Source organism: Hypoxylon trugodes (assembly GCF_022578975.1).
Source record: "Hypoxylon trugodes strain CBS 135444 unplaced genomic scaffold F4822scaffold_2, whole genome shotgun sequence".
Taxonomy (NCBI): domain Eukaryota; kingdom Fungi; phylum Ascomycota; class Sordariomycetes; order Xylariales; family Hypoxylaceae; genus Hypoxylon; species Hypoxylon trugodes.
The window spans coordinates 559,960-584,046 of NW_026250017.1; the positions used below are offsets into that span (position 1 = coordinate 559,960).

Below are 24,087 nucleotides of genomic sequence, written 5' to 3' on the forward strand. Positions count from 1 at the left end.
TAACTTGCTAAAACTGACTGGGTCTACATTGCTTCCATGGGTTGGAAAAAAAGGGGAAGTGCGGGCCAAGTCAACCCACGCTGCTTCCACGCTTGGGTTAAGTGGTTTCAAGTGAAATTTCCTTCGTGATTGGACCAGGAGAAGTGACCAAGCAGGGCTAGTCACAGTCGGTTTCGGGCTAAGTGACACAAGAATATCCCGACGGCCTGGCTGCACAGTGGATCCGGGAGGTACTTACCTACCTAAATGGGATTAGTGTTATAAAATGAGTTCGACTTTCCGATGCATGGCATGGGATAATGAACCTTAATAATCATCCATCATGCTCAATTGGAGAATCAAACCTCCTAAATATTTTATTAACCATTTTTGTCCCTTTGACATGCGAAGACTCATCTGATGAAAAGATTCATATCGACAAGCCAAGTATTACCAAGTGCTGTCAGCCCGCCTATACGAACTTACACGCGGCTAGTCATGACTTACGTTAATAGATCGATTACTGACAGCTAACTAGCAAGCACCAGCGTGAAAATCAAGTGGACTCTCCTCCACGTGCTGGTACAACTAGTGAATTGCTCGCAGAATACATACCCAGAATGGTATCACCTACATGAAGTCTCGGCTACCAACATACGGCTCGGTATTTTAGTTTGAATTATATGAGAAAACATATTACAGCGCATGGAGCTTGGTACACATAAAGGATTTAATACATTATACACGCATTATGCTGTGTGCCGTGCAGAAGATCGCCAGTATAGGCTGGATACCTGCTTTCAATGATACCCTATCAAGCCACAATATTCTCCGACGGACACTGATCTACAAGATGCGGATCGATGTATCACAAGCTTTTTTGCACTTTGGTGTATCAATCGGCGATTTCTAAGTTCTATGATCAATACCGATTTTCTTTGAAATAGTAAAAGAGGTAAGTTGTCTTTTTAGGGAGTACATCTACACCTATATAGTACAAGTTAGCTTGCTGCTCTATATGCTGTCTTTACCCCGTCCATCCGTCTATGTATGCTTTTATGATTCTACACAATATTTTAGGTAGTACCACAGGTATTCCTTCTAGATCGAAATCGAGATCTAAATATAAGTCCGGGATTTAGCCCTCAAAAACCTCATGCTGCAGCTCAACACCAAAGTCTTTTGCCATGGTTTTCATCCTAGCCTCAACTTCATCTTCCATGCCACCTCCTAATCCAAGCCATTGCCGGACTTTGAAGGTATAAAATGCCACATCTGTGGCGAATAGAACGGTCCTGAATAGGAGATGTCGCCAAGCGTTCGTCATGCGCTCCCTCCATGGTAGATTGGGGTCCTGGAACAAGCTTCGACTCGCCCAGTTACCCATTATCTTAACACGATTGATAGGTGATCCCATAAATTGGTTATTGCCCTGAAGTCATGATATGAGTAAGCTGAATTTGGGGGGACTATAAGGTTTCGAAGCACTTACCTGCACGATACGCATATTGCGACCGATGAAGATGAGCTCTTGGGGCCATTTATCTTCATCTGATAATATCTCGCGAATGCCTTGCTTCATTCGTTGTTGCGCCTCATAATGTCGTTCCGCCGGAGTTTTGCCCTTGAATTCTTTCATAATGTGCCCTTTTGTGCTTCCATCACCACCCTCGTAAGGGCGCATCAATGTCGCACTCGCAAATAAGTCAGGCGCCTTGATACCCCACTCCTTAGTGATTTCTGCTATCGTATCGTTGTCAAACGTCAACAGCGATTTCCAGAATAGGGCGTATTGATGTCGGAATTTGGAAGACATGTAAACATAGAGTCCGTGATCGATGAGTACCAACTCGGCCTTTCCTGATGGTAAACGTCGGATGAAGATGTTACCAGGGTGTGGGTCGCAATGGACGACCCCCCATTTGAATATTTCTGCAACATGTTAGCTCACTGCACCGTTCCTCAAGCCTCCAATGATAGGGGAGGTGTCGGTTACTCACTGTCAACTGGTTAGCATTTATACGTAAGACTAGGAGAGTTATAGAATCTCGGGGAGTGAGACCTTTCATACGTACCGAGCCGAAAACAGATCCACCATTGTGGTCATAACCTCCTTACCAGACAGACCAAGCCCGCCCTTTCCGTTTAGTCCTTTCCAGTTATCCCGGTCGGGCTTCAGCTTCTCCTTATAGGGGTTCACTCGCAGCTCTCGTCGAGCAGCTTCCATATCTACTGGGCTGAACTGCAATTGAGCACCGTGAACTCCGGGAGACCCGTTACCAGAGCCTCTTAACCAGCGGCCTGTTGTGGAATTTTTATCCCAGAGCCGTACTCCCTCAATCCACTCTGTCACTAACACTCGTCTTGTTGTAAACTCTGAGTAGACCTTAGGGATATATACTCTGCCTTTGAGACTGGGTTCTGAATTCACGAGGTCTCGCATCATCTCTGAATTCCTGGCCTCCGACTCGAAATCCGTTTCGAGCAGTAGTCGTTCCGTAATAAACGGCACCAGGCTGTAAAGCGGTAGGTCAAACCACCATGTGTAAATTCGCATAACGACCTTGAAAGCCCAAAGATCCCAGCCAACCTGCTTAGCAATCTCTGGCTTCTGCAACTTAATAGCAACCTCCCTACCATCCGGTAGTCTAGCCCAATGCACCTGGGCCACACTCGCACTAGCCCTCGCTCTCCTCTCCATTAGACCTTTCCCTTCTTCGCCTGTGAAGCTAACACCAAAGACTTCCTCGACACTCTTACCACCAAAGTCCTTTCGGATAACTTTTTCAACATCGCGCCATTCGTCCTGGGGTGCATCATCAAACATCCTCGCAAACATCTTTTGAAACTCCGGCGGCAGGACAGCGCTCTGCATAGCAATAGCCTGACCAATCTTCAAATAAAGACCGCCATTAGCGCGCAGCAAATCAAACAACCGCTCCGCACTGCGCCGATGCAAATCCTCAATCGAACCCCCAAAATACGGCTCTGCCCGGAAATTTATTTTATAATCCAGCGCCACGAATAGACCCGTACTGAATGTCAGCAGCGATCGTCCGATACCCGATGCGAAGACGTGGTGATCGATCTCGTAGACGATGCCGGTGACCACGGAGAAGATCAGTAATCGCCGGCCCCATTTCCGGCTACGCTTGAACTCGCGGGCTGCTTTGGGTTTGCCGAGGGATGAGGGGGAGGGTGGTCGGAGAGGCTCGAAGGAATTATGCGTCTGTATCGAGCGGATCTGAGCCTGGTTTATTTGTGTCCGGCTCGAAAGGCGGGAGAGGGATCGGGTGGTCGCGTGCGCTACATTATACGGTAGTATGCGAGCATGGCTTGAGCGAAGCGTCGCTACACCGTTGCGAAACATTATTAGCTACAGCGCAACACAAACTTCAGAGGCGGAAGACACGCTTCCGACCTCTTCCAATACATGTAGATAATATTTTTTTTTCTTCCTTCCCGAATGTCCCCGGAGGTGGGTGACGAGAGTTTTTGTCACAAGGTAAGAAAATTACTAATAAGGCGACGAGCTGAAGATCAATGACGATAGATATACTTCCTTATCTGTTTAATCTTATCTCCGGTTGGTACCGAGTCGGCCGACATTTCACCAATAGTCCGGTTTATTTTAGAACCGTCGGGGCCGATTCGTACCGTTCCCGGATAGAAAGTTTTGTTAGTGGACTATAAAGCCAGCCTAGAACATTGGACGATCTATCTTTTAGCTGTCTAAGAATTTAGGGCATTTCAAGATTATTTTTTCATAATTCCTCCTGCAATCTTGGAAATCATTAATCCAATTGTGGGGCCTACCTAAAATGCAAATAGAGATTCGAACTCTACACAACTTTGAACGAACATGCATAGAAGACTGAATAAGATATCTACAATAGTCCGAAACTTCGAATTGGGGCTTTTAAGGGGAGCACCGAGTTTTTAAAGCCGCCTGAATGTTATCCCTGTAATCTGAGGCTCTGCATCAGAAGCCTACGATGGATGTAGATCATTGGTTTGGTCTAGGGTCCTTAGAAGTTTTAGAAAGCTGACGCATGATAAAACACAACGGCTAAAGTAGATGGTTCAAGCGCAAATCAGAAACGAAGAATGGGAACCACAGTATATCTTCATGGATGTTAAGAGCGCTTGTTCGTTCGATTCTCTATGATGATACATCAGGGATTGTAGACCGCTTTTGTTCATCAGTGAAGCTGCACGAGTCTCCCCTCACCTTGTCTCAAAACGGTTGTCCATTTTGATTGGCTTGTACGATAGCATTCTATTACGCATACTCCTAAGTTTAGAACCCTCGTGATGGTTGAAAGAGTTTTGTCGGAGCACATAGATTCGGAAATGGATTGCTGCAATTGGCATGTGCTACAACGACAAAGAATTCGCTCCCACTATATTACACCGGATATCCATGTATGCGCTGTACTTCGATATTGTGGCTTGTCAGAGCCTTGGATGATCTCCTGTATTCTCCCGCAGTTCGGCGGAATTTATCGGACTTTGATCAGACGAAGAAGATCGTTTCAAGTCGCTGCTTAAAATTAAAAACTCGTGGTAACTATAGGACATAGCTACCGAAATCCCAAGAACCTATGGATGTTTGCTGACTTGCATCTAATATATAAATCCTGAATACCGACATTCGTCCCGACCCATCGAAATGTATATTGCGGTGGTACGGTATCATTGGTGGACTATCATATAAAATTCTTCCCATCCACCTAGGTAAAGAAGGTACTTAGGTAGTTGATTATGTCTTTCTGTTTGTCCACCGACCTTCTCCTTTGAGCCGTGGTGTCTTAGTTGATGATAAGGTCAGGTACTTACTGTTTACCACATTTAAGTAACTAATAATGAATAATAACATTAGGCTTCTGTCACTAAGCTGCGAATCTCACGATGACAATCCGACGAGCCTAATTTGAGGGAGGAAGTAAGGGATCACTGTTCTCATTTACCATTACGGCATTCGGCTTCCATTCCATCATCCCATGTTCCTCTAGGACCCTGAATCTAATAGGATGTAACTTGGCATCGCTTCGGGTATGTCTATAAATTGGTAAATACAACGTAAGAAGTCCGGACGAGTATTTGTCCGAAGATCAGGAGGCTGTAGATACCTGGGTATGCGATACACCGTGTACACCAACGGCAGGTCCCGCGATATTCTACTTTAGCCTATCTGAAGTCCTGCACCAAGTTCGGCTTTCTAAGTTACGGGTAAGCTGCCAGCTCATCGCATTAATGGAACATGCAGCGTAGGGAGCCGCCTTGGTAGCTTTATTCCGACGTTCTCTCCAGATAAAATGCTTCAGACTTGCCCGGGTTTTATCGCTTGCTAGAATGCCACGGCAGAACGGCAATGATGGCTTCCCGAGTCACAACATCATGCCGTAAATCGTCGTCATATCAAATTAATATCCATCGGGCTTGAACGTCATCATATTCCTGATAATCCTCTCAAAACTTGGAAACTGGGGTTATTACGAAGAAGCCACACGGTTAGCTTAAGCTTATCAGGACTTGAACCTGACCACTGGCATTGTTTGTTCTGGATTTAATTATGAAATTTGATAAGTCGAGGTACTCGCGGTTTGTTATAGAGGATGTCTCATGTTGTCTTTGTTAACCACGCACAGGGCTATGTTTGTACTTGATTCGTTCTGGGATTTTACGCCGAGCCACGACGGACACAGGTGGAGTTTTCGTGCATATGTACGCTAAGGCAGAATCCGGTCGTCCTTATCAATGTTATACATTAGTGAGTGATATATGCGAGTAAGTAACTCGTACGTAGACTTTGTTCAATCTAAGAACATGTATGAAGGAATGTATCGTATCGAAAGTCAATATGATATGATCATTATTAAGAATAAGAAATAAGAGTATTCAACTTAATTAAGCTAAGTAAACTCAAGTATCAATCAAGACCGGGACCTGAAAAAGTCAAAGTTCCACCCGGCACCATCTCAAATCGGTTCCGACTAGCCCTGATGTTAGGGTAGCTCCTTTATACAAGCACCCGCTAAGCATCCGCTAGACAGGTACGGTATCCACTGCCCAGACGCTTAACGTAGGGGGAAGTGCGTGGGTTGCGTAGACACCTCCAGGGCAGCAGGGCAGGCGCGGACTAGACGGTTGTACTCTAGGGCTAAGCCACCTAAGCACTCTAAGCAACTTCCTTAAATCGGTCCCAAATCAGCAAGGCGACCCATAATAAGTCTAGACCACCCACCAATTAATTCAATTGCGCGCGAAGTCCCCTTTGATCACCTTGATCATCCAACTTTATGTGCAATCAGGGCAGGTACAGGGCCTGTACAGTACTGGAAGTAAGGTAATCACGGTCCTTGTCCCACCCACCCAAATCACCCCCAAATCCAATTCTCGCCAGCACCTGGACACTCTGGGCACTCTCCTTCCAATCAACTCGACTCCCCAACTTGACTTTCCGATCTTCAACTCCGTCACCATTGGCACTACCATTGGCACTGCCACTGCCACCACAGGGCCAGCATACACTAAATCCGCCACCTTTCGAGTTGTTATCATTCCGATCACCTTTAGTCACTCGTTTCTGGAAAGCGTGTTAGGTTGACGATAATTCAACAACAATTTTGAACGGAAGGGGGTTCTAAAAAAGGAGGATATTTGAAACGAGTCTGCAAATTGGCAAATAGACCGGTGTCCACCAACAGCAATCACAGCATCGCATCCGTACAGCGGGTCAACACAACACACAAAGACGAAGACATCCAATACGAAAAATTACCGATCGATCGTTCGCTCTACATGTCGCCGCCGACGATATTCGTACATTTCAATTCCGGACCTTCGCATGAGCAAACATATTGTGATCTTTAATCTTCAAAGTTGACTCGACCCGTACTCGATTGAACACAAAGGGTTTACTTCGACGGCGCCGCGACTCATTTGAGTCGGCGCGCTTTTAAGCCGCCATCATGTTGCGACCGGCGACACCTTTGACGGTGCTGCTTTTCGCGGCTTTCGTCATGCTGTTGCTCGCAGTCCTGTCGACTCCCATCATTAAAGCGATTCCTCTAGGTACATACAAAGGCGTGAGCTTTGGAGTCTTTGGGAATTGCGACGGCAGCCGGTGTACTTCGATCGAGATTGGATATGATACATGTATGTCTACTTCTGCTTTTATACCCGACTTCCCACATAGATGCGCCTTGGATTCTGATTGACTTGTTTACAGCCAAACTCTTTTCCGCAAGCGACTCGGCCACTTTCGATTTGCCCGCTCCGACGCGGACGACGTTATCCGCCATTCTTGTGGTCCACCCAGTTGCGTGTCTACTAACACTTATAATGCTGATACTTGCTATTGTCGCTCATCTTCATTCGCCTTCTCATTCGTCGCGCTATTTGTTACTACTGTTTATTTTCGGCATCATTACATTTTTAGTATGCCTCCTCGCCTTCTTAATCGATGTCCTACTTTTCGTTCCTCATATGGCTTGGGGCTCCTACATCGTCCTAGCCGCCACAATTCTTGTATTCTTGAGTTTTATCGTCTCATGTGCCATGAGGCGCACATTGGTTAGCAGAAAGGCGAGGAAGAGGCGGATTGCAGAGAACGCCGAAATGAGTGGAGAGAACTATTATAATCGCCAGGCTCAAGTTGATCCACCTCCCAGTACTACCACCGATATTTCCCGACAACCAACCGTTCCGGTGGTTAGCGGAGCAAACGGACCAACTGATAAATTACCTGGTTTCACTACATATGAGAAGAGGGACGACCGTAGCAGTGAAGAACGTATACCGTTAACCGCCAGGAGCCCATCTGATAGATCTCCGAATAATGTCGCTGCTGATACGAGTATGTCGGGTGCTACGTATATTGCGCCTTCACGTGCAGGCTCGAACAGTTCAGCTCCGAGAGACCAGTATGGCAACCCGATAGACCAGGCTCAGGATAACTATAAAGTGCGACGAGGTCCATCTTTCGAACAAATGCCTGCACGAGGTCGCGGTGGTGGGGGTTATAGAGGACGGGGTGGTTACCGAGGCGGCTACGGCGGACCATATGGACCGCCTGGTGGAAGGGGTGGATACGGTCCACCGCCAAACGGCAGAGGCGGCCGCGGTGGGTATGGCCCACCACCCAACGGTCGAGGAGGCTACGGCCCGCGTGGGGGTTACGGTCCTGGTCTTGGTCCCAACGGAATGAGGGGTGGCAGAACACCGCCGCCGAATTATCCTGGTGGTGGACCTTATGACCGAAGACCCTCCCCAGCTGCCGCTTATGGGGACTATGCTCCCAATCGACAAGTATCCCCACCGCCTCCGGGTGGCCCTTATAACATGGAACCATCCTTACCGAATGTCTCGGCTGGTCTAAACGAAGGGGGTGGCTTTCAAGCATATAATCCGGGTCGTGTAAGTGAGTTGCCTAGAGCCGAATCCCCACCGCCGCTACCGGGTGTGGATGATATGCCTGGAGGAGGACATGTTGGTCAAGCTGTGGAAATGGATGCTTCCACAGGAAGTCCCGCCCATCCTCCGCAGGGCTTTGGTCAATTCAACAACCAACTCAGAGATAGTGATGTCGACGTGGCTGGTATGTTAGCTTTGCAACAAGCGAGGACTTCCAACGCTCAACGACATGACACTTTCATGAGTGAAGGTAGCAGATACAGTCAAGATGAGTAAGTAGAATTTGACCCGAAACCAGTAAACGTTACTGACTTTCAATTAGCCAATATGTCCCACCCCGACAAGGATGGAGAGATGGGCCTACTCGTCCTTCAGCACTCCCTTCGCCTCTTCAAATCCCTACTCGGTCGAACGAACTTGGTGGTGAAACACCCCCGCCTCCCATGCCACAACAACCGCAGCAACCGCCAGCGGCTGGTGATGGAGGTAATTACTACGAAGATGTAGATCCCCGTTTCACTGAGTCTGCTTCTAGACCGCAGCAAGCCGCCCATGACGAACCAACCGGCCCTGTGGGTTATGAAGACATCCCACCCCAACCAAGGAGTCCAGCGATGTCTGAGCAGTCAGGTTTTACTTCAGTCTCTCAAAGAGGTATAAACCCTCGGTGGAACCCGCCTCCCGGTCAGGGATATAACCAGCAAATGCCACCACGAAAGCCGGTGAACCGGAACGAAGTGAATGTTCTTAATAGTAACCCGGACTTCCAGCTACCGTCAAATCGTGGTGGACCAAGTGCTGGTGGAGCTGGTATGATTCCTGGGAGCGCGTACCCTGGCTTATAATAACTCGCACTCATTCATATCCTCTTTGTTCACCGTGGGGCTTACGTGAGCTTCTCAGACCGCATTACTGATACAGCATATGCGGTTTTCTAACTTCAGGCACAAACCTGTTGAAACACCCTTTTCATCACTAAGACATGATCCGACTAGGTTCTACTGCCGACATCTCCTTTTTCGTACTCTATTCCGATATACCCTCCTATGTACACAACTTTTCTCTTCGACATGCAACTACTTTGACACCTCACTTTGACATCCCCTGCCGGCATCAGAAATATGGACCTTGTTGAGGAATGCGTCATTATGGATTCTAGACGGCGAATACTCGTCGTCATTTATGAGACTATACTTCAGTTACAGATACTTTGAATACTTCAACTCGGCTGGCGTAAGGAGCCGATGGGCATGAACATCTACTTTTCTCCAATTTCAGGCTACGTATGGCCGATAATACCAGTCTCTACCGCCATTGATTGGATGGGCAAGCTTGAAGACAAGGCATGACCAAACAAGTACAGGATGGCAAATATAAAGTCTTTAGTTAAGGGACAAACATCCCGTTGATTGATTAAAAAAGAAAAATTCTCTGGATGTTTCGGGTGTTTGTTGTTGCGTGTGGTGTGGTAATCCGAAATATCCACTTCGTTTATGGTTCGGTTGGTTTTATGTAGGGGAGGGAAATAGCTAAATACCTGTTAGTAGCTAGGGAGTTAGCTACGCTGTAGGTGAGCTGCGAGGTATGCGTGCGTGCGTTCGCGCTGCTGCTGTCGTGGCGAATATGCGATAATGTTGAAAGAAATAAAAATAGCTATAAGCAATGGTATTGGTCTTGTGTGTTCTTCGCGTGAATACTATGATGTGTTTCTTGGCAAGTGGGATGTCTACTACTACAGAGTTGTGAGGTGATATAATAATAATTTTTAAGGGAGAAGAACCTGGGTAGGTGTTCTAATTGTATTGGCCAAGGTATTACTCCTATATGGCATCGCATTTAGTAAAGTGTGTGAAGCCGAGATCTGCATGACTATGCCATCTATATGATTCAAGATTGATACACCTATAGCAAAATCAGACGAATTTCGAGTACCTGTATTCTTGACCTATCTCTACTTAGGACGATCTATTTTATCTTGGTTCACCACGATGTGGTTATACCTTGAAGTGAGCGAGCAGAAACTTTAGAAGAGTTCCCGGATGAGGCTGAGCGCAGACTTGTATGAATAGTCGCCTTGTTTTGCCTTTGCAAGAGGGCTTACCCTCAGCAGATCGTAACAACAAGGTAGTGTTGGAGGGATCGCCCATGTAAATGTGGTAAGTCGGGACTAGTCACGAACCCAGAACACATTTATTTATTTGGCATTTGGTATAATTTTTGTCATTCCTCTAGGCTGTGCCTATATTTATGTCCATCCATGCCTTGCCATGCACAGAAGATTTAGAGATTCCTGGCCACGCGAAAAACCCCGAATGCAATAAGATAAAGAGCAACCGGCAGAGAACCCTGAACACCACAACCACCGCAACCATCTCTTCTCCTCTCCCCTTAGATAGTCGTTTCGTACGCGATAGGAGCGACCGTCTCGGGTCGGTTGTCCTTTGCGGAGACTGTTCGGGCTTCGCGGGGCTGGGCGGCGAATCGCTTGACGGTGAGGACGGTACCCTCGGCCTTGGCCTTCTTCTTGAGGGCGGCGTTCTGCTTGACGCGCTTGATGAAGTCTTCTCTTGATCGCGATCGGTTGATGTGCTCGAGACGGACGTTGATTCGCTTCTCGATGTACCGGTGCTTGACCTTCTTGTAGATGATAACACCTACGGCGGACTTGGTGACGTTGTAGACGACACCGGTCTTTCCGTGGTAGACCTTGTGAGGCATACTATTTTCCTCCAAGTTAGCCTCCGGGTATTCGGTAACATAAAATATAACCTCGCCAAATTCGCAGTCTTCGTTTTTGTCTGGATTCGGATCGGTCGTATTTATTTTCGCATGGATCGGATTTGCCTTACCCCTTCTGAACAGCACCATTTGCCTTGATATCAACGATGTCGCCAACCCTGCCCAAATGTTAATATTTACAACTTCCCACCCAAGCATTCGAGATCGCAACGTACTTGTATTGTTGTAGGTATGTAGAGAGGCGGATCATACCCTTCTGGCGGAAGTTCCTAGAGAAGGCATACTGTCGCGATTGTTAGTCACCCCCTCCAACATAACGATTATTTTTGTCGGATTCAATAAACGTACTCGTGTGCCTGCGCGGAGACCTGCGGCGTGACCCATCTTGCCGGTGTTGTCGTGTGATGGAGAGAAATGAGTGTTAGATTGGTGATGGGAAGATTAATTGATTTCTCTCTGTATGCGTTGAAGTCTCGGGGCTCGCAAGAAATTCGCTTAGTATTTTTTTTTTCGGGGCTTGTCTAGTTGTGGACTTTAGAAGTGACCACCCACCTTGCACACTCACCACTGGCTGCTGCCAATTAAGCGAGGGGTAGCTTATCCAGATTAGGATTAGCCCCACACTTGCCCTACTCCATTGCACAAACCCACTTCTTTCTTTTCTATCTTTCTAACCTTTGGTTCCATCTTTTTTCTTAATCCTATTCTAATTTCGCGACTCCCACGACAACCTCTTTTTTCCCTCTCTTTTCTTCGTTCCCTCATCACCCAACGAAGACAATTGAGTCGCATCATGGCACCTTTGTCTTACTCCAAGACCGCTAAGGTCCCCCGTCGCCCTTTCGAGGCCGCCCGTCTGTCAGTAATCACCGGCCACTGAGCCAGAGCTTGTCTCTGCTTAAGTCGATTGTGAATGAGAAAAACTGACATGGTCGCCTTCCTAGTGATTCCGAGTTGAAGCTCGTCGGAGAGTACGGTCTACGAAACAAGCGTGAGGTCTGGCGTGTCCAGCTCACCCTCTCCAAGATTCGTCGTGCTGCCCGGTAAGTTCTGCTATTTCTTCCCACCTATTAATCTCACTCCTACACCCATAATAAGATATCAAAAAAGCTAATGCGTATATCAAATTTCAGTCAGCTTCTTACCCTCGACGAGAAGGACCCCAAACGTCTCTTCGAAGGCAATGCCCTCATTCGTCGTCTTGTCCGTGTCGGTGTGCTCGACGAGTCCCGCATGAAGCTCGATTACGTGCTTGCCCTTAAGGTCGAAGATTTCTTGGAGCGTCGCCTACAGACCTGTGTCTACAAGCTCGGTCTCGCCAAGTCCATCCACCACGCCCGTGTCCTCATCCGCCAGCGCCACATCCGTGTCGGCAAGCAGATCGTCAACGTTCCCTCCTTCATTGTCCGTCTCGACTCCCAGAAGCACATTGACTTCTCTTTGACCTCGCCGTTTGGTGGTGGCCGCCCTGGTCGTGTACGCAGAAAGAAGGCTAAGGCCGCCGAGAAGAAGGATGACGGCGAGGAGGAGGAAGAGGAAGAGTAAACTTATCGCATTCCATGCATGATATGGATAGCTAGGCGGTGGGGAAAAACTCTTTACATTATGATGGTATGAGAAAACTTAGGTCATACCTCAAGGCGTTAGGCCAGGGAAATCGGAATGCATGAAGAACTTTCACCACCGTTTGATAAATTGGTGCTCTACGTGATCCAGTGATTTGCTATGACTCTTTCCATTATATTAACACAACCCCATGTTATGGATCAATACTATCGAACTAGCTCATCATTCCCTAGGTACTTGGCCATGGGATCATCTGCGGCTGTTCGTTTCCTGCGATATTCATCCAGTTCTGCTTCTGAAATACCACCCATCATCTCTTCCATAGTGCGTTTCTTGGCCGTCTGTTGCTGCTGTTCAGCTTCCTCAGCCTTGTCGTCATCTTTCGTCTCTTCCGCCGGTGCCTCTTCTGTCAAATCAGCACCTGTTCTGTGCTTCTCAGCCGCCTCCCAGGCCTGTATCCCTGCTTCTCCCGTGCAATAACTGTTCTTGATAAACGAGTGACAGCACGCGTAGCCCCATTTGAAATTAGACCACCAACTGCCCCATACCGAAGTATGATTGTTGACGTAAACATCCTCGGCGTACTTAGACTTAGCTGATGTCCGTTCTGCGCCCTTGATAAGCCCAGCCTCGTCGTACTCAACGAATTGCTCAGACTCCGTGACTGCAGCCTCACGTAACGCGGCCGGCATCGCGTGTTGGTCGCCGCCGTACTTATCCTGCAATGTCTTGAGCTTCTCAGCGCGTTTGCGCTCCGCTTCTTCCTTCTCCTTTTTGCGGTAGAATTCTCCCGCCGTTGGGTTCGCTTGCATATGTTGTGATGTATCACCGCTCTTTTCTTGTTTCTCCCACGCGTATTTCTGCGCGCGCTCGAATTCCGCTGCATCGCCGGATGCTCGTAGGAACCCTTCTTCGGCGAAGAGTTGCGCTGCTTTGTCAGCTGTTGCGCCTGCGTCGACCATGGTGCGTGTCTTGGGGTCGTATTTCGCGGATTCCAGGTCTAGGTTTAGTAGGTACTTCGCCGTGTCCTCGCGTATTCGTAATTGTCTCGTCGCAGTGCTCTGATGGCGCCCCATATCCGATTCCTCAGCGTATTTCTCGCCAGCATCTTTATTATCCTCCTCGCCGTCCACATCACCATCCTCCTTATCCCCCTTCGCAGCACCAGAGATCTGGTTCCTTAACTCATCCAACTGATTGTACCGCTCAACCACCGTCCGGTATTCCTTCGGATCATACCCATTCCACCGATCCCGTTTTGCATCCCAACCTAACCCCACATCTTGTATCGTTTCATCGGCTTGTATATCCTTCCCCGTCCACTTCGCGCCTTTCGCGCGCGGTCGGCTGAGACAGTCTTTCGCTTTATGCGTCATGGCGCCGCAGTTCTCACACGCGCCTTTGCGGTACTTGGTCGCGGCTGGACCGAGCTTTTTTCCTCGGTCGTACCATTTCGATTGGTCGTCTTTGGTCTTGTGGAGACGTTGGTGTTCGAGGTAGTCGGAGGGATCGCCTTCTTCGCCTGCGTAGAAGGGCCGCTTGCTGATGAAGGAGGGGATGTAGATGTTTTCTTCTTTGGAGGCTGCGGAGGCTTTGTTGGCGTCGTTCCGCCGCGATGGCGGTGGCGGCGGTGGGGGTGGCATTGTGAAGGGTATCGGTGTGTGTTTCGCCTTTATGGGTAGAAGGAGGAGAAGGGGAGTAGATAATAGAATGGTTGTAGAAATGATCTTGAATCTTGAAAAGGAACTGAGTTTGGACGGCGTAGCTAATCGCGATAATCCGCTTATCGAAGTTCTACGTGTGGCTGTGCTGATGAATTGACGGCGTGGCTTGGTGGCTTAAGCTTACCTAAAAAGTCATGAGGTCGGGGGTTATACAGTGCCATTTACCGATAGGCTAACGTCATTTCGACGAACACATGATAACGCGACGCGATTTCACTCTATCTTCGATTTATTCAACGCGTCAAACTATCGATGGGGGCCCACGCCCATACTAAACCATCGTTTCTTGTATCGTCAATGCGCTTCAGCTAGGTTTTCACAAGGAATATTCATAATATCCTTCATGCATTTTCGACTTGCATCAACATTTCTATGTAACAAGCCGCCATGGACGTTTTCCGTGTGCGGCTGAACTGCATAGACCATTATCAAGCTATCCCTACCAAATACGATCCCCAGTTGCGCAATGACATCCGTGCTGATCAATTGGGCAAAGAGCCCAGGGTCCCAGTCGTCAGAGTCTTTGGTTCGACCGAAACGGGTCAGAAAGTCTGCGCTCATATTCACGGCGCGTTCCCATATCTATACATTGAGTATGATGGATGCCTACTTCCTGATGATGGTGAGATACATATTCATAAGTCCCGTACACATTCAGTTCTAACTTCGTATGGCAGTGGGTGCTTACATATATCGACTTCATCTATCCATCGATCATGCCTTAGCCGTGAGCTACCGTCGTAATGCCTACGATGGAAAGAGTAAATATCTGGCTAGAATCACCCTTGTTAAAGGGATACCGTTCTACGGGTTCTACGTTGGCTATCGATTTTACCTTAAGATCTATATGTTAAATCCTATGACTATGACAAGACTTGCCGAATTGCTTCAACAGGGTGTTATCATGAAACAGAAATTCCAACCCTACGAGGCACATCTACAATATTTACTGCAATTCATGACCGACTACAATCTTTACGGATGCGGATATATCGAATCACAAAAGGCCTGCTTCAGAGCCCCGGTCCCTCAGCGCGAAGATGATCCGGAACTAGCTCATATATGGCACAGCCAGTCAGTGTCAAGAAATTTTATTACCGATGACGCTGATCTCCCTCGTTCAGGCCATTGTTCTATCGAAGTCGATATATGCGTCCAAGATATTTTAAATCGGCATGAGATTAAAGAAAGGCAGCTTCACCATGATTTCACTGAGATGAAGCACCCGTTACCTGCTGATATGAAACTTGTTCACAGTATGGCTGGGCTGTGGAAAGACGAGACGAAACGCCGTAAAAGAAGAATGCTGGGTCGAACGCCGGGAAGCAGCCCATTCCCTCCGGAAGCTCTTGTATCTATGTCCGCAGACCCACGTGATTCGCAACCTCCCGGATGGATTCACGAGGAAGAATATCGGGATCAAATTCAAGGACTAATACACCAAGAGCACGACCAAAGCGACAAGAAGGAAATGGGGTTCAACACATTCGTGAAAATCGACCCTCTCGAGTCCACTATCAATACTATGTTGCAATCCGTTGAGGACCTCTACCCGAGTAATTTGGAATCTGCGCTTGGTAATGCGAGCCAACGGTTCGAAGACGACGAAAATCCTACGAGCAGTATATTAGTGGACGACGACCGCATTCTTAACATCGCACTAGATGATGGTGATGATATCTTCCCGGATGACTCAGACGAACAAAGGGTTCGTGATGCTGCATCAGTAGAAAAGAACCAGACTCCTAGTGTCGGAAATTTAGGTGGTGATGGATCGATCACGCCGAGGAGGCCACCGAAGAAAGCTGCGGAGAAAACCAGCGAGAGCTCGCAAGGCCAATCTGACACAACGCTATCCCCAGAAATAGTTAGGAAGCCGCATGACGAGAATCGGCACGGGGTACTCCCCAATGGGGTGCATATCAGCTGTTTACGTTTGACGCATCGGCCGCGCGTTCCAATTCCTCAAGTATTGCTCGAAATCGCAAAGGATCAAGGCTTGGTCAGCAGAAGCCGGGATACACCACAAGTTCAACTGAAAGAAGCTGAAAAACGTCCTGCTCTGCCATTTTCAGAGGGACAGGAAGCAAAGCGCCGTCGCGTAGGATTCGCCCCTATAACCAGTACCGATCAAGTAGACACGACGGAAAAGCTGGCAGCAAGCTCCAAAAAGCCAGGGAGTCAAATAGCACCAACGGCATCGCAGACCAAGCCTTCAATACCGAAGAAAATCCTCAAGGGATCTGAGAACCAGGTCCTCAAGTTCCCAGTCGTAAAAAATCCCAACGATCCAAGTACAAGGTTGCGATTGAGTCAACAGACGAATTCTCAGAAAAGTGAGAGTAGCCAGACTATGAAGCATATCGCTTTTGACTCGTTAACCTCTCCCGAAGATACTAATCAGAAATCGGCTTCGCCAACTAACAAATCGGAGTCTGATAGCTCTGCGTCAAATAGCACGAAAGAAATTGAGTCTAGAAAGCCTACCGATATTGGATGCATTCCTCGACCTCAAGCACGATTCTTTGTTCTTAGGAATTCCCCTCCCTGCATTGACGAAGTCTTATCGACTATGGATGGTTTGGGTCGTCCTGATGTTATATATCAAGATGCGTTCTATAGCAACGAAAAAGATGTACCTCAAAGGGTTCGGGAATACGCCGGTCAGGAGTTTCGTCTCGAAGGGAACACTCTTCCGTACCTGCCTGATTTCGACCCAACGGGAGAGTCTCCTGCTAATTTTGGTATGAAATCTACTTTGCCCTATGACGCTGAAAGAGACGAACGGGTGTACAAAAAACTGCGTCGAGAATGCTCACTGAGAAGCTGGGAAATCGCGGAACCTCCACCCAGTTTCGACGAAGTGAAGGATTGGTGGACAGAAAAACAGGCTGCAGCGAGAGACTCACAGGAGCCTGTAATGAGACTTAACGACCCTGAGCTTAAGCCGTATATGTCTCAGATTGACGCTCCCACACCCAAAAACAAGCATGGCTTTAAATATTCCCAGAAGAAAAAATCGACAAGCGTCCAACACGAAGCACAGTACATGAGTATCATGAGTATGGAGGTACATGTTAACACAAGGGGCAAACTTTTCCCGAACCCAGAAGAGGACGAAGTCCAATGCATTTTTTGGTGTTCCAAGTCAGACGAGAATTTTGCCACAGGTGATAATGCATCGCTATCGGTACAGTCCGGCATTATTGTCCTCTCCGAAGACGGATCCCTAGCCCGAAGAATGCAGAAGGAGAGTCCAACTCGAACCGATGTCATTGAAGAGGCATCAGAGCTTGAGTTAATGACCCGAATGGTCGAAATCGTCAGGACGCACGACCCGGACATTCTTACCGGATACGAAGTTCACGGTAGTTCGTGGGGTTACTTGATAGAGAGAGCGAGGTTCAAATATGACTATAATCTCTGCGATGAGTTTTCACGAATGAAAAGCCAATCGTTCGGGCGGTTCGGGAAAGAATCTGATCGATGGGGGTTCAATACCACATCGACTATTCGAGTTACTGGTAGACACATGATCAATATCTGGCGGGCGATGCGCAGCGAACTCACTCTGCTCCAGTACACAATGGAAAATGTCGTTTGGCATCTCTTGCATCGACGAATCCCACATTATCCTTGGCGCACTTTGACAGAGTGGTATACCGAGGGAAGGCATCGAGATCTAAGCAAGCTCCTTCGACATTACTTAACTCGGACGAAACTCGACATAGAAATTCTTGAAGCGAATGAGCTTATTCCGCGAACTAGCGAACAGGCGCGACTTCTAGGTGTGGATTTCTTTTCCGTCTTCTCTCGAGGATCCCAATTCAAAGTCGAGTCGATCATGTTTAGGATTGCGAAGCCAGAAAACTTCATCTTAGTCTCTCCAGACAGGAAACAGGTCGGAAGTCAGAATGCGCTTGAATGCCTTCCTCTCGTCATGGAACCGCAGAGTGCATTCTACAACAGCCCGCTAGTGGTTCTCGACTTCCAAAGCCTGTACCCCAGTGTCATGATCGCATATAACTATTGCTACTCGACTTTCCTCGGCCGTATTGTAGATTGGCGGGGCACGAACAAGATGGGTTTCGCAGATTACCAACGACAACACAGATTGTTGGAGTTGCTCAAAGATCACATCAACATAGCCCCCAACGGCATGATGTACTGCAAAGCAGAGGTCAGAAAATCATTATTAGCCAAGATGTTGACGGAAATTCTCGAGACGCGAGTTATGGTGAAGAGTGGGATGAAGCAAGACAAAGACGACAAGACCTTGCAACAACTCCTCAACAACAGGCAACTTGCATTGAAGTTGCTCGCGAACGTCACGTACGGATACACATCTGCGTCATTCTCAGGTCGCATGCCCTGCTCTGAAATCGCGGATAGTATTGTACAAACCGGACGCGAAACTCTTGAAAGGGCGATAGCACTGATCCATTCAGTAGATAAATGGAAAGCAGAAGTCGTCTATGGCGATACGGATAGTTTGTTCATTTATCTGCCAGGCAGGACCAAGGACCAGGCTTTTGATATCGGCAACGAGATTGCGAAAGCGGTCACGGACATGAATCCTCGACCGGTGAAGCTCAAGTTCGAAAAGGTCTACCACCCATGTGTGCTTCTTGCTAAGAAGCGTTACGTCGGGTATAAATACGAGAGCAAGGACCAATTCAAGCCTGACTTTGATGCCAAAGGAATTGAGACAGTCAGGAGAGACGGAACACCCGCCGAACAGATGATTGAAGAGAAGGCTCTTAAAATTCTCTTTGAGACAGCCGATCTCAGCCAAGTTAAATCATACTTCCAAAAACAATGCGAAAAGATAATGCGTGGAGCTGTCTCGATGCAAGATTTCTGCTTCGCGAGAGAAGTCAAGTTGGGCACTTATAGCGATCGAGGACCGCCTCCGCCGGGTGCTTTGATTAGCACGAAGAAGATGCTCGAAGACGCGAGAGCAGAGCCACAGTATGGCGAGCGTGTGCCATACGTTGTGGTTTCGGGAGCGCCCGGAGCTCGTCTTATTGACCGTTGCGTCGCTCCCGAGGAATTATTGAGCAATTCACATTTACAGTTGGATTCGGAGTACTATATCTCGAAGAATTTGATCCCACCACTAGAGCGCATTTTCAATCTGGTTGGAGCCAACGTGAGGCAGTGGTACGACGAAATGCCCAAGGTGCAGCGGATTCATCGTGTAGACACGACGTATGACGGGAAGAATCCGTTTGCGAAGAAGACCTTAGAATCGTACATGAAGGCAGCAGCGTGTCTTGTCTGCGGCGCAAAGACCAAGAGCGAGACCTCATCAGTTTGTATGAGGTGCCGTAGAAATGCGCCAACTTCTCTTCTAAAGCTACAGACACAGCTCAATAAAGAGGAAAGGAAATTGACGGATGTGACGAAGATCTGCCAGAGCTGTGCGGGGTTGGCGCCACTCGATAGTGTGCCGTGCGATAGCAAAGATTGTCCGGTTTTTTACACTAGGATGAAGCAGGCGGCTCGCTACAGGACGGAGAAGAGTGTGGTTGAGCCGGCTGTTAAGCAGCTTTTGGATGGGAAAATCGGAGCAGAGGAGTTACAATGGTAGGAGGTTGGTGTTGCACATATTATATGACCTTGGAATAAATACCCCGGGTGGCTTGATTATATGACGGAACTTCGTTAGAGATGCATAGCGTGGCGTTTTCGAGGGGGTTCATGAATTGAGGATTCATTCATACACTAAGCAATGATTCCCGATTTATTACCTGAAATATAATTTCACATGTGAATTTGCGACTATTTTGATATAGAATTGCACTGATAATATGTAAGAGTTTAAAGGTCACTCGGATCGTGTCGTGATCAAAAGTAGAGGGATCCCTATTTCAGCCACAGCTAATTTTACAGGGGTCTCATGAGCCTATCTGTCCCCGCGAACCTACGAAAAGCCCCACGTGGCTCCTTCTGCTGTGACGTCCCATCTAACCATAGGCCTCTTAGCCGCTGACTGCCGCTATTAGCCTGGCCCCGGTCTCTACCTGCATGCAATAGCTTCACATTAAGCTTCGTGAGGTGGCTTTATCTTATCATTCATTATTCCACCTGCATAACATGGGTAATCATCAAATCTGCTCATATTTGACATAACTTTGTCTTATCTAACACATTACTTTCTTTTCAAAAACCGAAGAAACCATTTTTTATTATCCATGGTCTTCGAAATTCGGCCACCGCAGAGGTAAGCAGATTCGCTGTCTGCTGCTTGGCCCCCTTGTAAGCAAAGCTAGAAGTAGCTATGGGTATGAGCTGGACTGCTTTCTTATTGACCTACCTCTTTGGTGGTGTCACATTCATTCCTCTAGCTATAGCGATCGTGCTATTTCACGCGCATTACACGTTTCCCGTTCGCGACGAAAACACGACCGGAAATGATGGCAATGATCCCGATGGTATTGTCCAGCCTGGTGATGACACCACTGCCCTTCGCGAAGCCCAGAAGGAGGAATCGAAGCAACGTCTCCTCGCCGAGTCCGATGTAGCGGCGGGTTACTTCGCAGTATGTCGTGAATACACTCCGATGGGCATCAATGCCAAACCGATCGAACGTGCTACCCCTGTAGGATCGGCCACCGTGGCCGCGCCGAGTCCTAGCGTGTACCAGACTATGTACAGAAGTATATTCGATAGGAAACAAACACCAGGTCCCCTCGACGACAATAAGAATGTTAGCCAGCGGCCCAAGAAGGCGGGAAATGTATTCTATGTCGTACTTAGGTGTGTGCCGACCGTCTTTGACGCAGGTCTCGGAAATGTGAAGGGCTGACGTCCTATTGATCGTAGACATGGCCACTTAATGCTATTCGATGACGACGAACAGCTCGAAGTCCGACATGTTATCTCCTTAGCTCATCACGATATCAGTATATACTCTGGCGGGGATCCCACACCCGAAGGCGAATTGTTTATAAAGCGGAATGCATTGTGTTTAAGTAGGAAGACGGACGGGAAAGAATTAACACCCGACACACAAATATCGAAACCTTTCTTTCTATTCTCCGAAAATTGCTCGGCAAAAGAAGACTTCTACTTTGCTTTACTCCGAAATCAAGAGCAGACCTTTACTGGTCAGAACCTAGCTCCGAAACCCCAACGATTCGAAGTCAAAAATATTATATCGTTGGTTCAAAAACTACATTCGTCCGAGGATCATTTACAAACGCGATGGCTGAACGCTTTCATTGGAAGGATATTTCTCGGCCTGTATAAGACCAAGGATGTTGAAAACCTCATAAGAGAGAAGATTACGAAGAAAATCAGTCGCGTCAAGCGGCCATCGTTTCTCTCCAAAATTGCACTTCGGAATATCGATACCGGAGATTCAGCCCCTTATTTTACGAATCCTCGATTAAAAGATCTAAGTGTGGAAGGTGAATGCGGAATGGAAGCTGACGTTAAGTACACCGGCAATTTCAGGTTAGAAGTCGCCGCTACAGCACGTATCGATCTGGGTCCTCGATTCAAAGTTCGCGAGGTCAATCTCATCCTCGCCGTAGTGCTAAGGAGACTTGAAGGTCACATTTTCTTCAAGATAAAGCCACCTCCAAGCAATCGCATTTGGTTCTCCTTCCAGTCGATGCCAAAGATAGAGATGACAATCGAACCTATTGTAAGTTCGAGACAGATCACATACACGGTTATTCTCCGACAGATCGAGAACAGAATCAAAGAGGTGGTAGCTGAGACATTGGTGAACCCTTTCTGGGACGATATCCCGTTTTTCAATACAGAACACAAACAATGGCGAGGAGGTATTTTCGAGGGCGACGATGAGGTTCAGCGCTCGCCGGACCATGAAGCTATTGCTGCTCAACTTGGAAATGTTGACGAAGTCAGCCGGATGGAGGAAAACGGCACCACACCGGCTACACCGGCTACACCACCAGAACTTCCTTCGCTAGAGAAAAGTCACAGTGTACCAGTCATGGAAACAAGCCAGACCAATCAGACAAATCAGTCACAAGGATTCTGGAGTAGAAAGCTTAACTCCAAGAAAAGCTTACAAAATGATATCAATCCAAGCGCGTCTGCATCGACAACAGCTCTTGACACAAAGAGTCCACGAAGCTCTGCCACTGATGTACTAAAACCCAGTCGGTCAGGATCAATTTCAGCATCAAGTCCGATTGTTAGCACAGATCCTATACATGCCGATACTTTCAGACCATCTTCAAGTCCTCCAGATCGCGATGACGCTTTTAACGCAATAGCGAGTATATCTGCTAGGTCGAAAAACAGCTCACCCACACATACACCCCTTGGCTCGCCTGCAAGGACATCCTCGACTACACAGGCGGGCAGTGTCTCCGCGAGTTCCTCATCTGAAGTAATTCCCGAAGTCCGTGAGGAAGAGCAAACTCCTACAGCACCAGCGAGACGACATACTGCATCGTCTGCAGAAAGTATGGAGGGCGATACAGTAACTCCTGGTTCCCTAGCGCCTTCGAGTAGTAGAAACTCGATCAAGAGCGGTACCGGCTCCATAGGAAGGGGCTTTTTCATGCGAAGAGAAGGTACCGCTTCGCCAGCGGGTTCTACTAACGGCGGAACACCTGAGGGGAAACGCAATACTCTAGCCGCCGTGTCGAATGCGGCCGCAACAGCGAAGCGATGGGGGTTGAGTGCAATACAACGACAGACGGATAGAAATGGTGGCCCTAACGGACGGAAACTATCCGATCCTCCTGTCGATCTAAATCAGCCTATGGGACGTGGCCAACCACTGCCTCCTCCCGGAACGCCGCTTCCCGGACCAGGTAAGAAAGCTGTTCCTATGGCTGTCCCGAAACGGAAACCCGTCGTCCCACCACCATCACTACCACGCCAGAGCTCTGGTAATCTTCTCAACGAGGCTACGGCGAAAATCGAACGAAGACAAGTCCCGCCCCCTCCATTGCCAACAAGACGCCGACGCGTTTCGCAGATCCATTCTGGTAACGATGGAAGTAACGATGATAATGTCCTCGTTGTCGAGGCGCCGACGACCGATTCAGAGCCAAATAGCCCATTAATACAGGTTATTGGGCCGCATCATGAGGACGAAAATGATCATGAAGATTCGACTACGTCGTATATGCAGCCTTGGGTTGAGGATGCGGAAGAATTAGATGGCCAGGGAGATGATGATGGTGGGAGTGAAGATTTGATTGAAATGACGCCCGATGAAGAGGGATCGTCGCCGGGTGGTACGCCACCAGAATTACCGCCGAGACATGCAGATGCGGTGGCGGAGGTGGGGGAACAAAGTGAACAACAGAATCAAAAGCAAAAGCAAAATAATGGAGAGCAACAGCAGCAAGAGGTTGAAGCAGAAGAGGAAGATGGATATTCGAATTGGATGGATAATCCCGGCTTCGAATCACCACCCGATACCAACGTCAGCGCTCAAGCTATCAGCGCTGGTGCCGCGAAATAAAGACACAGGGGACGTCTTGAATATAACCCAACACTCCTCACACTCACCCTATATATAACACTACTAGCATAGATACTCATATTCATAGCAATTCAGTTTGAAGGACGGATGGGTGGATGGATGGAGTTAATTGAGTATGAAGCATGCATTGCTTAATCGGCATGCATACACCGACGAAAAATTTGCAAGAGGTTTAGGTCT

The 24,087-nt window shown here is 48.0% G+C and overlaps 7 protein-coding genes across 7 annotated transcripts; 4 read left to right on the plus strand and 3 right to left on the minus strand.

The window, feature by feature from the left end:
- Window positions 1-861: 861 nt before the first annotated feature.
- F4822DRAFT_388915 (ABC1-domain-containing protein) lies at window positions 862-3,610 on the minus strand. The gene is made up of 3 exons (XM_051456927.1): window positions 2,056-3,610; window positions 1,472-1,911; window positions 862-1,411 (listed from the first exon to the last, which is right to left on the minus strand). The coding sequence occupies exons 1-3, from the start codon at window positions 3,347-3,349 to the stop codon at window positions 1,118-1,120; spliced, it is 2,028 nt and encodes a 675-aa protein (XP_051317698.1). The 5' UTR covers window positions 3,350-3,610; the 3' UTR covers window positions 862-1,117.
- A 3,138-nt stretch (window positions 3,611-6,748) lies between these two features.
- Window positions 6,749-9,646, plus strand: F4822DRAFT_109512 (pali-domain-containing protein). The gene is made up of 3 exons (XM_051452447.1): window positions 6,749-7,140; window positions 7,214-8,669; window positions 8,720-9,646. The coding sequence occupies exons 1-3, from the start codon at window positions 6,954-6,956 to the stop codon at window positions 9,240-9,242; spliced, it is 2,166 nt and encodes a 721-aa protein (XP_051317699.1). The 5' UTR covers window positions 6,749-6,953; the 3' UTR covers window positions 9,243-9,646.
- Window positions 9,647-10,509: 863 nt separating this feature from the next.
- On the minus strand, window positions 10,510-11,667 carry F4822DRAFT_109480 (ribosomal protein L21e-domain-containing protein). The gene is made up of 4 exons (XM_051452446.1): window positions 11,485-11,667; window positions 11,352-11,419; window positions 11,247-11,294; window positions 10,510-11,116 (listed from the first exon to the last, which is right to left on the minus strand). The coding sequence occupies exons 1-4, from the start codon at window positions 11,518-11,520 to the stop codon at window positions 10,786-10,788; spliced, it is 483 nt and encodes a 160-aa protein (XP_051317700.1). The 5' UTR covers window positions 11,521-11,667; the 3' UTR covers window positions 10,510-10,785.
- A 128-nt stretch (window positions 11,668-11,795) lies between these two features.
- On the plus strand, window positions 11,796-12,832 carry F4822DRAFT_388922 (uncharacterized protein). Its single transcript, XM_051456928.1, has 3 exons — window positions 11,796-11,994; window positions 12,081-12,179; window positions 12,270-12,832. The coding sequence occupies exons 1-3, from the start codon at window positions 11,930-11,932 to the stop codon at window positions 12,679-12,681; spliced, it is 576 nt and encodes a 191-aa protein (XP_051317701.1). The 5' UTR covers window positions 11,796-11,929; the 3' UTR covers window positions 12,682-12,832.
- Window positions 12,833-14,441, minus strand: F4822DRAFT_388924 (Pre-mRNA splicing Prp18-interacting factor-domain-containing protein). The gene has a single exon (XM_051456929.1). The coding sequence runs from the start codon at window positions 14,343-14,345 to the stop codon at window positions 12,909-12,911; it is 1,437 nt and encodes a 478-aa protein (XP_051317702.1). The 5' UTR covers window positions 14,346-14,441; the 3' UTR covers window positions 12,833-12,908.
- Window positions 14,442-14,660: 219 nt separating this feature from the next.
- F4822DRAFT_388925 (uncharacterized protein) lies at window positions 14,661-20,319 on the plus strand. The gene is made up of 2 exons (XM_051456930.1): window positions 14,661-15,048; window positions 15,104-20,319. The coding sequence occupies exons 1-2, from the start codon at window positions 14,814-14,816 to the stop codon at window positions 20,017-20,019; spliced, it is 5,151 nt and encodes a 1,716-aa protein (XP_051317703.1). The 5' UTR covers window positions 14,661-14,813; the 3' UTR covers window positions 20,020-20,319.
- A 390-nt stretch (window positions 20,320-20,709) lies between these two features.
- F4822DRAFT_425149 (uncharacterized protein) lies at window positions 20,710-23,886 on the plus strand (the record flags this gene model as incomplete). Its single annotated transcript, XM_051460286.1, has 2 exons — window positions 20,710-21,188; window positions 21,255-23,886. The coding sequence occupies 2 exons, from the start codon at window positions 20,710-20,712 to the stop codon at window positions 23,884-23,886; spliced, it is 3,111 nt and encodes a 1,036-aa protein (XP_051317704.1).
- Window positions 23,887-24,087: the final 201 nt, after the last annotated feature.